The 17,261-nt window shown below is 35.8% G+C and overlaps 1 protein-coding gene across 1 annotated transcript; it reads left to right on the forward strand.

Moving 5' to 3' along the window:
• The first annotated feature begins 3,643 nt into the window (after positions 1-3,643).
• Positions 3,644-17,061, forward strand: LOC103594996 (chromosome unknown open reading frame, human C5orf28). The gene is made up of 3 exons (XM_008578297.1): positions 3,644-3,997; positions 9,566-9,939; positions 16,521-17,061. Exons 2-3 carry the CDS (start codon positions 9,628-9,630, stop codon positions 16,854-16,856), a joined length of 648 nt encoding a protein of 215 aa, XP_008576519.1. The 5' UTR covers positions 3,644-3,997; positions 9,566-9,627; the 3' UTR covers positions 16,857-17,061.
• The last annotated feature ends 200 nt before the right edge of the window (positions 17,062-17,261 follow it).

Raw genomic sequence — 17,261 nt, forward strand, 5'->3', positions numbered from 1 at the left:
TATTTATTATTTTTTATTTTTTTCCTTTTTGTCTTTTTTACTGACCGGTAACAGGATCGCAACCCTCGGTGTCACGCCCGTACTGGGGACCGGCAACGGGATCGCAACCCTCAGTGTTGCGCCCGCACCATGCTCAGCCAGTGAGCGGGAACCGGTCTCCACATGGGATCTGAACCCTCAGCGGGAGCGCCAAGCAGCACACTCTCCAGTGCGCCACCGGGCCGGCCCTTTATTTTTTATTTTTTTAAAGATGACTGGTAAGGTGATCTTAACCCTTGTCTTGGTGTTATCAGCACCATGCTCAGCCAGTGAGCAAACCGGCCATCCCTATACAGGATCTGAACCCGTGGCCTTGGTGTTATCAGCACCACACTCTCCGGAGTGAGCCACAGGCTGGCCCGAGTATTTATTTTTTAAAGTAGAGATGATTCCTAATTTGTAGCATTATAAACCCTGAGGTTTATAGAAAGTATTCATGACCTTGTAATGCAGGTATCCTTTGTATTTTTTGCATTTTGGCCATATATCTTGATTGAAAGTACCTGGAAATCATTATTTCCTCATCCTGGAAGAATTTTTAGAAAGTAGTTCAATCTTAGTGCTTTAGAAAACAATTTTCATATTGCAGATGATCAAGAATTTGAGGATTGTTGTAGACTCCATTATCATTAAAAAAATAGTTGTTTTCTGCAAAGTATTCTTCACATAAGGAACCTTCATAAGTTTATTTTATGTGAAGATACAGAAATCTTTTGTACAGACTCTTCATGTGTCAACTAATACATAACTGAACAAAATATTTTTACATTATACTATAAATTTGACTTGAGATTGTATACGATTTTATTAATGCTAATTAATGTTATATATTTTAATGTTTCTGTTAATATATATTTATAGTGTTATAAATATGTTTCTATAATTTTTAAGTACACTTAAGAGGCTGTCTTTTACATCACAGTCTGAGTTTACTTCTGGCTTTAACTTTTCAAAGTAGCTTTATTGGTTTTATGGTCATAATAGTAAGACATTAAAATTTTTTAGAAAATCAAAGAAAGAAAAAAAAAGTGATCACATTCGTAAGGCCACCACTGAGAGAATTGCAAATGCTGAATCAAAGTGTTTGCTTATTTTTTTGTGGTTTTTGATGCATGGGCAAATTGCCCATAGAAAGGTTAGACCAAGGGTTGTGTGGTTAGTTCAGTGATTAGAGCATGGTGTTGACAACACAAAGATCCAGGGTTTAATCCCTGTACCAGCCAGCAGCCAAAAAAAGAAAGGTTATGCCAATTTATACTCTTGCTAGTAATCTATGAGAGTGATCATTTCCCCACTGCTACTAACAGAGAGTATTAGTAATCTTTTGTGAACCTTACCTTGAAATTATGTTGTTTTAATTTTAATTCAATCGATTACTAATAAACCTGACATCTTTTCATAATTTTTTTGACCATTCATATTTCTTCCTTTTCCACATTGCCTTTTCATATACATTGCCCATATTATTTTGGCGATACTTATTTTTTCTTATTACTTTCTAGAGTCCTTAATAAATCAAGGCTACTAATCTTTCTCTGTCATAAATATTCTACATTTTCTCCATTTATTTGTCTTTAACTTTGCCATGGAGAAGTTTTGGCATTTTTCTGTAATCATGCCTTTCAATTTTTTTTTTTTAAAGATGACCGGTAAGGGGATCTCAACCCTTGGCTTGGTGTTGTCAGCACCACGCTCAGCCAGTGAGCAAACCGGCCATCCCTATATAGGATCCAAACCCGCGGCCTTGGTGTTATCAGCACCGCATTCTACCGAGTGAGCCATGGGCCAGCCTATGCCTTTCAAATTTTTAAAAATAATTTTGAGGGGCCGGCCCAGTGGCACACTGCTACAGTGCGCTGCTTGGGAGCACGGCGGCGCTCCTGCCGAGGGTTCGGCTCCCACATACGGACCGGTTCCCACTCACTGGCTGAGCGAGGTGCGGGCGCAGCGCCAAGGGTTGCGATCCCGTTGCCGGTCCCGGTCCGGTACGGGCGCAACACTGAGGGTTGCAATCCGTTGCCGGACACGAAAAAAGACAAAAAAATAAAAATAAAAAAAAAATAATAATTTTGAGCTCATCTAGCTAGCTAGACTATGTAGAAGTCTGTTTACAAATTCATATAAACATCCCAAATTTGATAACCGAGCTGATTACAAAAGCTGTGTAACCGTGCAAAATTTTCAGGCTGCTAGTCAATTAAATTGATTTCCTTTCTTAATTTAACTAGAGAAATGGTCTGTATTGCAAAACCCTAATCCATGTGGATATGACATTTTAAAATCTAAAGTTGTTTGACTCTCTAAAACTGTGTATTATACAGACTGAAAGCCAATGATCCAATCTAGGCTTCATTTGATGATGGGTTTTCTCCAGTAGTACTTAGCAGTTATAGCCTTTTCCAACCTACTGATTACCAGCGTGGACTGGTTATTTCCTGTTCAGTATAGCTAAAACTGTGTATTATACAGACTGAAAGCCAATGATCCAATCTAGGCTTCATTTGATGATGGGTTTTCTCCAGTAGTACTTAGCGGTTATAGCCTTTTCCAACCTACTGATTACCAGCGTGGACTGGTTATTTCCTGTTCAGTATAGCGTATTTGAGATTTTTCTTCTAATGCATCTTGAAGGGAGATAGAATCCCCCTCTCCTATATTTGTAAAAAGATCATATACTATCTTTTCCAACCTTCCTTGCAGCTAGGATGTGGGCATGTGATCTAGAATTAGCCAATGAGATATATACCCTTCCCCACTCCAAAGTTTGTGTTGAGAGCAAGGAAACAAATGCTGCCAAGACTCTTTTATGGCAGCAGCAGGCAGGACAGCACTGGCAGCCATGCCAGAGGTATATCTGGTGACATGGGTTTGGGCAGTGCAAGCTAGTCTTGGTGGCAGGGAGGTCTTCACCAGAGCAGTTGTCTAGTGTCATTTTGACTGAAGTTCTTGAGGGATAGCTTTGAAGCCTGGTGCTCGAAACCTGGGCAAGACTGTGATTTCCCAGTATCATTTTAATAAATTTCTTTTTTGCTTATACTTCCAAGAGTGTTTTCTGCTCCATGCATTTAAGAACTCTAACTGATAACAGTATCTGGGCTAAAGAATACATCATTTCTTCTACCAATTAGGAATTGTGCACCCATTATCTCCCCCACCCCCCCTACTGTGCACATACTTGGTCTGATTCTAGACTTTGTATTCATCTTTCAGTATTCACATTATTCTGCATTTTTAAAAGTTTGTCAGCATTTACTTTTTCAAATGAAATTTAGAATCATCTTGTGAAATTCTAAAATAAAATCCCTTTATGATTTGATTAGAATTATATTACATTTATAGATTAATTTGAAAAGATTAACACCATCAGTGTTATCTTCGTTTTTTTTTAATAATTAGTTTAAAAAAATTTTTTTTTTACATTCTAAGATGTTGTTGCAGAGTAGTGGGAGCGGGAGGGGGAGTCGGGGGGCAGGGCTGGCCCATGGCCAGCTCCTTCGTTTGCCTGGTTGCAGAGGAATGTTGTCTTCTTATGCAGTAAAATGATCTGGCTTGTGTATCAGTTTCCACCAAAGAAGCATACTACTTTGCGTGCTAAAGAATAAGGGATTTATTACAGGGGTTGGACTTTGTGGAATTGTGGGAGCTAGTAGAGCAGTCTGTGCAGGCTGTTGCCTCTGAGTCCACGTGGAGCCTGAAGCTGCTGCAGATCAGCTGGACTGGCAGTCAGGGATGCTGGATGTGGATGAGAGCAAGGACAAACTGAAACCCTTGGGGACAAACTGGAACCTGCACTGGCCTCTTGCCAACTCAAATTTTGATGCTGTGGGTGACCTGCAGGAGAGTCTAACACCCTTGACCCTGGAGCTGCACATGCTGGCCCAGGATTTGGAGAAGCTGAAAGAAGATCTGATGGGAGGTGAAGGAGCTGCAGGTCCAGCTGCTTCCCCATGCCAACAAGGTAAGCTAACAGATCAGCAGCAATGCATGCGAACTCCACAGTGTGCCCTGCACCAACCTTCAGAGTGTAAAAAATATGGCTGCTGCTTCATTTCTGCTCCTAAATTGTATGCAAACTGTCTCCTGTGGCCAACACTACTCAGATCTATACAAGGAAGGGAACTGTGAGAAATGTAAGTCCAACTTAGCTGAGTTGACCAGAGCACAAGTCAGTTGATCTTTTTTGTTTTTTAGTAAAGTTTTATAGTTTTCTTCATATACATTCATGTTTAGTTTATTCCTTGGTATTCTGAGTTATTGCTGTTGTGAATGTTTGTTCTCCCATCTTTTTTTCTTATGATTATTGCTGGTATATTGAAAAAGTTATGTAGTATTTTTCTTGAATAAGCCATATTTTCCAACTTACATGTCAAGAGTTTTCAATTGGTTTTCTTGGATAGGCAGTAATTTAACTTGTGAGGTAGTATGATTAGTTTTTTCTTTCAGATAATAAAATGATACATTTTTTTCTTCTCTCCCCCTCCCTCCCTCCATTCCTTCCTTCCTTTCTTTCTTTCGCCTCATTGCATTGGTTAAAACTGTCAGAACAGGGTCATGATAGCTATACTGTTTCTGATTTTTAAGGTAATGTTTCTGGGTTTCATCAACCAAATGGTATTATCATTTTTGGTAAGCTAGTAGTTCTCAATGTTTAGTGAACGTAAGAATTACCTGGTATGCATACTTGATAAAAATGCAAATTCCCAGGAATGGATGTTGTCTTAGTCTATTTTCTGTTTCTTATAACAATATCTGAAACTGGGTAATTTATAAAGAAACAAAATTTATTTCTTACAGTTCTGGAGGCTGAGAAGTCCAAGGTCAAGGGGCCATATCTGGCAAGGGCCATCTTGCTGGAAGGGACTGCCTGCAGAGTCCCAAGGCAGTATAGGACATCATGGCTAGAGGGCTGAGTATGCTAGCATGCTAGCTCAGGTCTCTCTTTCTCTTATAAAGCCACCAGTTCTGGCCAGCCACCAAAAAAAACAAAGAAGATTAATTAATTAATAGCAAAGCCACCAGTTCTACTCTCATGATAACCTATTAATCCATTAACTCATTAATCCATTAATGGATTAATCCATTCATGAGGGCAGAACCCTCGTGATCCAGTCACCTTTTAAAGGCCTTATTTCTCAATACTCTTACATTGGGGATTAGTTTCAACATAAGTTTTGGTGGGGACAAACCATATTTAAACTATAGCAGATATTACATTTTACTAAATGCCTTTTAAGTATTTCATACATAATACCTGGTGCATAACAGATTCAACATATGATAGTTTCTCATTGTTTCATTCAACTAATATTTATTTAGCACATACTATATGCTGAGGATATAATGGTGAGCAAAGTAGACAAAGTCTTTGTTCTCTGAGCTTTTGTTTTCTTTCCTGAAATGCTTACAGAGTATAAACCCTTGAAAGATAGGCAAGTCTTTTGACTCTAAAGGTATTACTTGCACCACCATTTAAGCCTAGTTTTTTTGAGCTAATCAGGCCACTGTATTTTTCTCTTTTAACCTGTTAAAAAGAGATGAATTATATTGCATTGTGATCAGAGAATTTAGCCTGAATATTTCTACTTTTTAGATTTTATTGAAGTTTTTCTTATGGCTAAGTAAATGTGTTGTTAAATTTTATAAATGTTCCATGGACACTTGAAAAGAATGTGTATTCTTTGTAGTATACAAAGCTCTAGACCTGATTATGAAATCAATTTGTAATTATATTATTCATGTTATCTGTACCTTTTTTTGACTTCTAAATTTAATTTACATATTTTACTGCTGTGTTGTTTGATATGCAAGCATCTTATACAACTTTACTGTGACATGAATATCTTACCCATTTTAGTCCTACTTAACCACTTTTGCCTGGAATTCTGTGTTTGATGTTAATATTACCACTGCTGCTTTATTTTATTTATATTTTGTAGACTTAATATTTTCTTATCTCTTTATTTTCTATATTGTTAAGACTTTTGTTTGAGGTGTTTTCTTATGAACAGTAAGTCATATTTTCTTTTGTCCCAGTCTGATTGTGTTTGTCCCTTTATAGAGAAATTTAACACATTCACATTTTGGGGGGTATTCATACTTGATATGTTGGGTTCCTATTTCTTTTTTGTGGGGGGAGGTGTAAGTCTTTCTTTTTTCCTTTTTTTCTTTTTTCTGTTTTGCTGTGTTGATGTAGTTTTCTTTTTTTCTCCTCCTCTTAAATATTTAGAGGTTCTACTCCTCAATCCTCACCCCCTAAGAAATCATATATGGGTGTTATAATTTCTAAGGCAAAACTCTTAAAATTCCACGATTGTCACATAGGTACCATAATTCAGGTATGTTTAGAATCTTACAGTCATGATCCCTTTCTCTGAGAGCTCTGTAAATGTTACCCCACAATATTCTGGCACTTAGGGTTGATGACAATCACATTCTCTTTCTTTTGTAGATAACTTTTTTTTTTTTAATGACTTGGAAACTCTAAGGGTTTTATTTTTATGTTTGGAATTTATTTTTTTCTTTTAGCGTCCAAGTCTTTGTCCTTTATTTTCCCCCTAAGCTTTGGAAAAATTATTTGAAAGTGTTCTTATTTACTATGCATTGCTTCTATTGACTTTTTAGTTAATCACCCAGGTTTTTCATCTTCATAATCTCTTGTTTTCAGATTGCTCTTTTTTCACAAAAGCCTGATGTTGTCATTACCAACAAAATACATTTTTCTAACTTTTTTACATCTTTGTTCTAGTATAATTGACCCGGAATTAACTATATATTCTTAAAATATACAATTCGACACATATTGGTACATGTATGAAACTATGAACAATGAAACCTTCACAACAATCAACATTATGAACACGTGTGCCCCAGTGTCCTTATGCAACTCCTTTTTAATCATTCTTGCCTCTCCTGTCCCCCAGCATCCACTGATCTGCTGTCACTATAAATTAGTTTGCATTTTCTAGAATTTTATATAAATTGAATCATACTATGTATTCTTTTTAAAAACACATTTCCAAATGAAAATTTCAAACACACAAAAGTATCATAAAGTACAGCACATCTACATCTATAATCTATATTTAACAATTATAACATTTTTTCATATTTACCTCATTTATTTATTTTAAAGTAATAGACTTTATAAACCTAAATAGTTTTAGATTTACAGAAAAATTGAGCAGGTATTACAGAGTTCTCAGGTACTCCCTTTCCCCCTGCGTACATTTCCCCCTATTAACATTTGCGTTAGTGTGGTACATTTGTTACGATTAATGAACTAATATTGATACATTATTATTTGCATAGTTTACATTAGCGTTCATCCTTTATCGTGTACAGTTCTATGGATTTTAACTATGTACTTTTTTTTTTGGTTTCACTTAGCATAATTAATTATTTTGGGATTTATTCACATTTGTATGTATATCACTTGTTTGTTTCTTTTTACTCCATATTTTTTTGATCTGTTCATGTGTTGATGGACATTTGGGTTGTTTCCAGTTTAGAGCTAATGCAGATAATTGCTATGAACATTGACATATAAGTCTTTTGTTTATACATATGCATTCATTTCTCTTGGGAAAATACCTAGGAATTGAGTGACTAGTCATATCATAGTAGCATGTTTAACTTTTTGAGATATTGGAAAACTGTCCAAAGTGGTCATACCATTTTTCATTTCCACCAGCCTTGTGTGAGAGTTCCGGTTGCTTATAACACTTGGGATTGGCAGTCTTTAATTTTAGCCATTCTAATAGGTGTGTTTGGCAGCTCATTGTGGTTTTAATTTGCATTCTCCTAATAATTAATGATGTTGAACATATTTTGTGTACTTATTGGTTATCTATATATCATCTTTGGTAAAGTACTTTTTCAAATCTTTTGCCAATTTTTGTATTCTTTTTGTTTTTCTATTACTGTGTTTTGGGAATTCTTTATATATTCTGGATACAAGTCCTTTATCAGATGTGAGATTTGCAAATATTTTCTCCCAGCTTGCTTGTTTTTTCATTCTCTTAACATTGTCTTTCAAAAAGCACAAGTTCTTAATTTTGAAAAAGTTTAATTTATAAATTTTTAAAAATGGATTAAGCTTTTTATGTTGAATCTAATAACTCTGCATAACCCAAGGACACAAAAATATTCTTCTGTTTCCTTCCAGAAATTTTATAGTTTTATGTTTTATATTTAGGTCTGTGGTCCATTTTTAGTTAATTTTTGTATAAGGAGTAAGGTATAGACTGAAGTGTATTATTTTTGCATATGGATATTCAATTGTTCTAGCACCGTTTGTGGAAAAGAATATTCTTTCTCCATTGACTTATCTTTGCACTCTATTCTTTTTCATCGGTTTGTCTGTCTGTCTACCAATATCACGCTGTTGTGATTACTGTAGCTTTATAATAAGACTTGAAATCAGATTGTGCAAGTCCTCCAACTTATTTCTCTGTCTCAAAGTTGTTTTCCTATTCTAGGTCATTTGCATTTGCATATACATTTTAGTATATAGATAATGAGTTATGTATAGTTTTTATTGTAGAGTCAAAGTTGAGTCATTCTCAATAAATCATTTAGTTATTCTTTAGTTTCAAAATTAAAACAAAACAGTATCAAATAGAAGATTAGTTATCACACAGTTTTGATGGCTTTAACTAAACAAATGATTTCAGTATTCTGTGCCAGAAAAGAACTCAGCACAGAATTATGATTGCCTTTTTATATCATTTAAGGTTTTTTGGTTAGAGGCAACAGAAATGAAAAGTAGATTTATTGAAAAAATGCTTAGGGTGGCTCATGGAAGTGAAGGGTGAGCTGCTCTGAAAACCTTAGAGATGGGACCTAAGGACTTGATGTCCTCATGATTCTCTTAGCATTTTGTTTTTACATCTCTGGGATTTCATTTTCCTAAGCTGTTTCCTGTAGTGGAGCCCATGGCCTCCAAGAAGAACAACTTTCCCCACCAACTCCACTTAGGAAAATTCTGGAAAGGAGTCTGATTGGCCCAGCCTAGGTCACCCTCATTGCTAGGTTACTCACGGTTACTAGGGAAACAGGGATCTGTAATTGGTCAGCTGTGGAGTTGAGGTATTGTGGTAAGTAGTGTTCCCAAAGGAAGAGGATACCATTGTCAGAAGAAGTATGGAAAGTAGTTGTTGGGTACACAGACACAATGGATGTCCACTACCTTGTAGCACACATTGTGAAGAGAGAGAACTATTTGATGAATTCTCCTTGATACATACTACCATATACTATTGTTCCTACAAAGCTAATCTGTGAGAATATTTTTAAAAGTTCATGGAAAAATGGAATGAAAAAATAATACAAATCTTTCCATGAACTTTTTGGGGACCTCTCATGTTATTCTTGGGCCACATGGCATGTTATATATATAACACATAAAAGATGCCAGTTTTTACAACTTGGTCTTATATTTGTGAAATTATTACTGGTATCATTTTGTTTAAATATTATATGGCAGTTCATAATCTTTATGAATATTTTTCTCTGCTTTCTGTTTTAGGGTGCTGGGAATGTAAACAAGAGTAGAGTTCCTGATGGCTTTTAGTATATACTGACGTTGTGATGGCGTCTGAGACTGAGAAGACCCATGCTTTACTCCAGACTTGTAGTACTGAATCTCTTATTTCCAGCCTTGGTCTGGGGATATTTTGCCTAGTAGCTGAAAGACTTCTTCAGTTTTCCATAATTCAGCAAAATGACTGGGTTCGTGCCCTCTCAGATAATGCAGTACATTGTGTGATTGGCATGTGGTCATGGGCAATAGTCATTGGTATCAAGAAGAAGACTGATTTTGGAGAAATCATTTTAGCTGGATGTTTAGCTTCTATTATTGATGTTGACCACTTTTTTCTAGCTAGATCTTTGTCTTTAAAGGTAAGAAGCACATATGTTTATTTTTATGGTCTTTAATTTCTTTAGCACCATTATATCAATCTTCACAACATCATTTAGAGCTTGAGAGGATTAATTTTATTTTAAAATAAGAAAGTCCATTCATTCAAGTTTTTTGAGTACTTAATACTTCCCTGAAGATGCACACAGACATGTTGCCAATCAAATTATTTGCCATCACAAAGTGCTATGGGTGCACGTAGAGCAAGGACTGCACTAATTATTCTGCGTTCATTGCTGGCATACAGAGAATGTATTTAGCTGAGTCTTGAAAGCAATATTAGCAAACTGCTTTAAATTAATAAGTAGAGCAAGGACTGCACTAATTATTCTGCGTTCAGTGCTGGCTTACAGAGAATGTATTTAGCTGAGTCTTGAAAGCAATATTAGCAAACTGCTTTAAATTAATAAGGGTCCTTCTCAGAGCTGTCCTAGTTCTTTTTGTTCAGTGTTCTTTCTTCAGGACTACAATTAAGTTTTCCCCTTTACTCTTTATGTTTTATAGTTAGTATGAGAGGCTGGCCAGTTAGCTCAGCTGGTTAGAGCATGGCCTTGTAACACAAGGTCAAGGGCTCTATTCCCTGTACCAGCCAGCTACCAAAACAAACAAACAAAAAAGAAAATACAAACATTGTTAGTTTGCAGCTCCTAAGTGCTCCATAAAAGTTGAATAGGTTGGGCCAGCCCCTGGCTCACTTGGGAGAGCATGGTGCTGACAGCACCAAGTCAAGGGTTAAAATCCCCTTACAGGTCATCTTTAAAAAAAAAAATGTTGAATAGGTTTAAGATGGTTCACAGTCCTGGGTAATGACTTGAATGGATTCATTCCTCCAGTCCTTCTTGGGGCCTGCATTTTAATGGACTGGTGAGAACACAGTCCCTGGTAGAGAAATTAAGGCATTTCATTGAGGCATTAAAGGGTTTAGCTTTACAGTGCCCTGCCTTCCAACTGAACTAAACTTAAAACAGTGGTTTAGATAATATTTTCTAAATGTCAAAACATTTGCCTACCTTTTGCGTGTTTATGATCTGTAAACATTTCAGGAAAGAAATATAAACTCATAGAGCAAGGACTTTATCTACTTCATTAACCATTGGCCTAGAACAATGCCTGGCTCACCTACTAGGTGTTCAGTAACGTTTGTTGAACAAATGAGAAATTATCACTTCTTCTAGTTATGTGTACCAGGTATTTTTCAGGAATAGTCTCATATATTTAGAAACTTAATTAAGGAATCAGTAATTGCTGATTAAAGACAAATTTTAACTTTTTTGCTATAAGTAGATGCAACATAACATTTTTATGTTTGGAATGAGAAGACTTGAGTTTGAATCCTGGTTGTGTGGTTTTAGCAGAGTACTTTTTAAAGATTCAATTTTTTCATTAGTAAAGTATGAATTATAACATTACTTCATATTGTTCTTCTTTTTTTTTTTTAAAAAAAAGATGACCGGTAAGGGGATCTCAACCCTAGGCTTGGTGCTGTCAGCACCATGCTCAGCCAGTGAGCAAACCGGCCATCCCTATATAGGATCCGAACCCACGGCCTTGGTGTTATCAGCACCGCACTCTACCAAGTGAGCCACGGGCCGGCCCCACTTCATATTGTTCTTATGAGGGTTAAGTGAGCATGTTAAGTGACACGGACTGGTAAATAGTTAGCAATAAATGTTAGTAGAGATTGGGATAAACTATAAAGCATTATAAAAATGTGATTCATACATGTATTCATCTGGAATTTAACCATCCTGTTGTAATTTTAAAAAGCTTTTAGGCTTTATAGTATATCCTTTCATTGATCTTGAAGCAGTAGTGTTAAGAATATGAGCTATAGACTCAGACCTAATATCAAATCCCAGCTTGTCACTTATTAACTGTAAAACATGGGGAAGTTACTAGCCTAAGTCTCAGTTTCCTCCTCTGTAAAATACTACCTACCTTACAGTGTTGTTATAAGGATTAAATGAGATAGTACACATAAAGTATAGCATAGTGCTAGTATTGATCCTTATCCTTATCCTTATTTTTGAATGAAATATTAAAATTTTTTCACATTCATCATAAGGTGGTATGTGATTTTCAGTAATAAATATCAAAATTGAATAAGTATTTATGACAGTGATCTGTTTTTACTTCTACCATTCTATGATAATGCCATTTCCTTTTCATTATTCATTATTTTTCTATTAATGAAAATATACATTGATGTTTTGGAAATCAGCCAAACAACAAGAATTTATTTCTTTTCTTAGTATCTATTAATATAAATAGATATTAATTCGCAAATAAAAGTGTGAGGAATCAGTATCCCTCTAAACATATCCAGAGCATAACTGCTAATCATCTCAACACCAAGTTATTGCTTTATTACAAGTAGTGATTACCATAGGCTCTTTCAACCCACCCTGCTATTGAAAATCTTTTATGTTTTATTAAAAGTGTTAGTTTTGGGCTAGCCAGTTAGCTCAGTTTCGATAAGAGCATAGCCTTGTAACACCAAGGTCAAGGAAGGGTTCAGATCTCCAGACCAGCCAGCCTCCAAAAAGAAAAAAAATGTGTCAATCTTTCCAATCAGTTCTATGATTTATCTTTTACTAATATGGATTATAAACTAAACCCTTCCTATTATAGTACATGAAAGTGCTCTGTGGTAGAAGGGAAGAAATAAATTTAGCTGTAGAAGTTATTTATAGAAGTTGTCTTAATCTCATTAGAGGCTACGTTGTTGACCTCAAATTCATTTATTTAGAAATTAGATGCTGGCAACAATTGTGTGCCTTGTTCTATTCGGTAAAACTGACTTTAACATCAGAAAAATTACAGTTTATCTACTTGAAATAATCCTACTGTCATAAAATCTGTAGTTTTCCTGTGTGTCTTGCTTTTAATGCAAATTCTAGAACATTTGTTTTAATTTAGTTAGCTGATTGCATAGTATTATTTCTGCCTAGTTTGTAAAACATAAAAGATATACCTCTAAGTATAAAAATATATATACACAAGTTGTTCACTGCAGCATTATTTGTAATTGCAAAGTATTGGAAACAAATGATAGAGCTCTAACATGATATCTTTACTATTTCATTCCTTTACTTTTTTCAAAACCTCTTGCTGGGAATATAATGCTTCTCTTTTTGTTTTTTTACTTTTATTGCTAAGATTTTAAGGTTATAAAGTTTGTTCTTATCATTCTTTAAATTATCCCAGTTTCTGATTTGAAATTTTCATTATTAATTTTTAGAAACTCTATTATTCTGTTAGTATTTCCCCTTTCACACACAAGTTGTTTAATAGAAGAATTTTAAATTTCCAGATGGAAAGGACCTTTCTGTCTTTTTATTTTTTATTTTATCTTATTTTATTTATTTATTTATTTATTTTTTAATTTTTTTTTTCCTTTTTGTCTTTTTTTTTTACTGACTGGCAACGGGATCACAACCCTCGGTGCTGCGCCCGCACCGTGCTCAGCCAGTGAGCAGGAACCGGTCTCCACATGGGATCCGAACCCTCGGCGGGAGCGCCACCGCGCTCTCAAGCGGCGCACTTCTCCAGTGCGCCACCAGGCCGGCCCCTTATTTTATTTTTTTAAAGATGACCGGTAAGGGGATCTTAACCCTTGACTTGGTGTTGTCAGCACCACGGTCTCCCAAGTGAGCCACAGGCCATCCCTGTATAGAGATCCAAACCTGTGGCCTTGGTGTTATCAGCACCGCACTCTCCCAAGTAAGCCACAGGCTGGCCCCTTGTCTTTTTATTTTATTATTTGTAATATATCTTCTTTTTGAAATTTACTGATGTTTTCTTTGTGCCCATATTAATATATGATCAGTTCGTTTCATGTGCACTTGAGAAAGAATGTGCATTTCTCTGTTATCAGGATGTAAAGCTCCATAAGATCCATTTTATCAGGTCTTCCGTATCCTTACTTATTCTTGTCCACTTAATCTGTCTCCTATTATTTAGTTTCTCTGTCACCTTGTGTCTTTATAAAAGTTGTTGCTATATTACTTGATATATAGTTTTTTTATAACTGTCATATCTTTACTGTGAATTGTGGCTTTTAGTGGCTTTTCAATGTTACATTTATGCTTTCGGCTTGAATTCTACACTGCCTGATATCAGTATCACTACCTCTGTTTCTTATTATTTCCATTTGCTTGGCATGCCTTTGCCCATCCCTTTATATTTAGCTTTTCTGAATCATTTTTGGTGTGTTTTTAATATACAACATATAATTGGATTCACATACATTTTTGAATTTCTGATTCAAGATATTTTTTCATATCCACACATGGTTGTTTGAGGATATTTAATTCAGTTTAGAGTCTTGTAATATAATTTTCTTAGGCTTTATGTAGCATTTTTTTGTTGTTTGTTTGGGGGAACAGGATTGAATAACTAAGGCGTTTTTATTCTATTTTCTTCCTATACTAGCTTTTTATAGATTTGGTCAGTTTCATTACTTCATTTCATGATATTACATGATTCCTTATTTTAAGGCATTCTTGGCTAAGGTGGTATCAGCAAAAGGACTGATGTTGAGCTAAATATATTGTGGACATAGAATTTAAAACTGGAGACAAAACTGGAATAATAATACAGAAATGTTACACGTTCTGATGAAGTGGAAGCAAACAATTTAAAATATGGTGGACAAATGGGGTGTTGGGAAATATAGGAAAATAGTCAGGGCCTCTCAGAATCTTGCAGGTGTTCCTTGGTTATTGTCTAATGTAATTGAGCATGTGCATCCAGATGTCCTGGGTTATGGACTTAAGTATGAAGGATGAGTAGCTCTGATCCACAGGGTCCCCCACCCCCAGGATACCCCTGGAGGGGGGCCATGGGGAGGCCGCCACCACTGCTGCTGCTGGAGGCTGCTGTAAGCTACTGCTGCTGCTGCTGCTGAGGACTGAGCTCATGTTGTCTGCCAACAGCTCCCAGGATCTTTCCCAATTACCTAGTGTGGACCTGTGTGTGAGGGGTCTGGTGACCCAGACTGCCATGTGAGGGGTCTGGTGACCCAGCCTGGCATGTGAGGGGCCTGGTGACACAGTCTGTACAATGGGTTTGAAGGGTCTGAGCCCTAACTCTGACAATATAAATGGAAACTTAGTATAACTAAGATAACAAAACATTTTGGCTTTAGTTATGATTTGCCTTACTTGACAAGTGGCATAGTCATGTAGCTTTACAATTGGCATAGTTGGCAGGCTTCTGACATTAGCCCTAGCTTTACATGGGGGAAAGAGGAGCACAGAATAAACTCTTTGATGTTCAGTCAGTAAGTGGGAGTTAAAGAATACTAGTTTGAGGAGTTTATAAGATTCCTAGCTTAAAGGTGGTCTGGTTTTACAGTGTGACAGGTAAAGTCTTCAAAATGGATGACTGTTTTTTAATGAGGTGGGAAGATTGTGTGTCCTTTGATTTTTTGGGTATTTTTGGACAGGAACCTAAATTTTTTTCTTTTCACTACTACATCTCCCCTTCATCACCCAATCTCCAGAGGGTACCTCTCCCTTCCTTTTTATCATCTTCTCCCCCAGAATTAATGCAGGATTAATGACTTTCCCTGTAGTCAGTGCTCTCATCTACCAGGACCCTTTTCAGTATTTTCACATTTAGATTGAACTTTCTCTTTCTAGTGGTAATTTTAGATAAATCTTACCTCTTCCACACAGCTTTTCCTGGATTGTGGTGGGAGTATGAGAAAGAAAGCTCACTGATTTGGTGTTTATTTTAATACTTACAAATAATTTGAAGTTTGGGCATTCTCTGACTTCTATTTATGCTGAGGGTTTGAGGTTTTGTATAACTTTATTTGTGTGGTTTTTTTGTGTTTTGAAGTTGGCTGGTACAGGGATCAAACCCTGGACTTTGATGTTATCAGCACCATGCTCTAACCAACTGAGCCAACTGGCAAGCCCCCTTAAATTTCTGTTGTTTAAGCCACCCAAGCTATGTTTTGTTCCTTTTTTCTTGCTGTCCTGTAGAGAGATCAAACTCCAGACCTTGGTGTTATTGGCACCACACTCTAACCACTGCTGACTGCACACTCTAACCAGCTGAGCTAACTGGCCAGCCCTAAATGTTATAAGTAAATTCTGAAATTATTCATGGCTAATATAAAATGGTTATAACAAAAATATTCCTTTTCTTCTTCATTAATCAAAGAATACTTTATTTGGTTGTGAGGTTTTTTTTTTTCAGTGCTCTTGAAGGCCCCAGACAATTCTTTAAAAATCCAAATTACACAAACCATACATTTGGGATGTAAATTATGTTAATATTGTGACTTTTCTAAGCAAATAATAGGAAACTTTATAAAATGAATTACCATATTTCTGAGACCACCTTGATTTCATTTTTAACTTAGATGATATCCTGCCCACACTTTTATCTTCTTTGCTTTGTACTTAATTTTGGTGTATGTATTGAGGTAGAATAGAAAATCTTTCCTTTGCATTTCCAATAGACTCTGGAAAATATTTTAAAATATTAAGAAGCTATAAAGTTTTGTTTTGCCAAGAAAATGATACTAGCTACCACTTCCCCCTTTCAGGCTGCTTTGACTCTTCCACGAAGACCTTTCCTTCACTGTTCTACTGTGATACCCATTGTGGTTCTGACCCTGAAGATTGCTATGCATGTTTTCAAGCTCAAAGACTCATGGTGCTTTCTTCCCTGGATGTTGTTTATATCCTGGACCTCACACCATATCCGAGATGGAATTCGTCACGGCTTGTGGATATGCCCATTTGGAAAAACTTCTCCTTTGCCATTCTGGCTTTATGTAATAATCACATCATCTTTACCTCACATCTGTTCATTGGTTATGTATTTAACAGGGACTAGACAAATGATGTCTTCAAAACATGGAATTCGTATTGATGTCTGAGGTAACAATATGGCAGTCTTAGAGAAGCAGATAGTTCAGATAATAATAATTAAGGGTAGCCAATGTTAAAAGGAATTTTTAAAAACATAGTTAGGTACTTATATTGTTTAATTATTATAATTCCTAAATCCTCCTGCTCAGGAGACATGTACAATTTTTTAAAAAATTAGATTTGTTATAATTCTACTTTCTCTTTTCTATGACATTCGAATGCAATACCAGAGTTTCATTTATTACATGATATATTTTTATTGCTTCTTTTTAAAAAATTAGATTTGTTATAATTCTACTTTCTCTCTTCTATGACATTCGAATGCAATACCAGAGTTTCATTTATTACATGATATATTTTTATTGCTTCTTCTGTTTATCTGGCTTTACTAGTAGTTCTGTTAGATTAATATA

Source organism: Galeopterus variegatus, unplaced genomic scaffold (assembly GCF_000696425.1).
Source record: "Galeopterus variegatus unplaced genomic scaffold, G_variegatus-3.0.2 Scaffold1658, whole genome shotgun sequence".
Classification (NCBI taxonomy): domain Eukaryota; kingdom Metazoa; phylum Chordata; class Mammalia; order Dermoptera; family Cynocephalidae; genus Galeopterus; species Galeopterus variegatus.

Bases quoted from the DNA above. Each gene is read 5' to 3' on its own strand.
- LOC103594996 (XM_008578297.1), top strand. From the start codon at position 9,628: ATGGCGTCTGAGACTGAGAAGACCCATGCTTTACTCCAGACTTGTAGT. The intron at 9,940-16,520 runs GTAAGAAGCACA...TCCCCCTTTCAG, and splicing joins CTAGATCTTTGTCTTTAAAG to GCTGCTTTGACTCTTCCACG.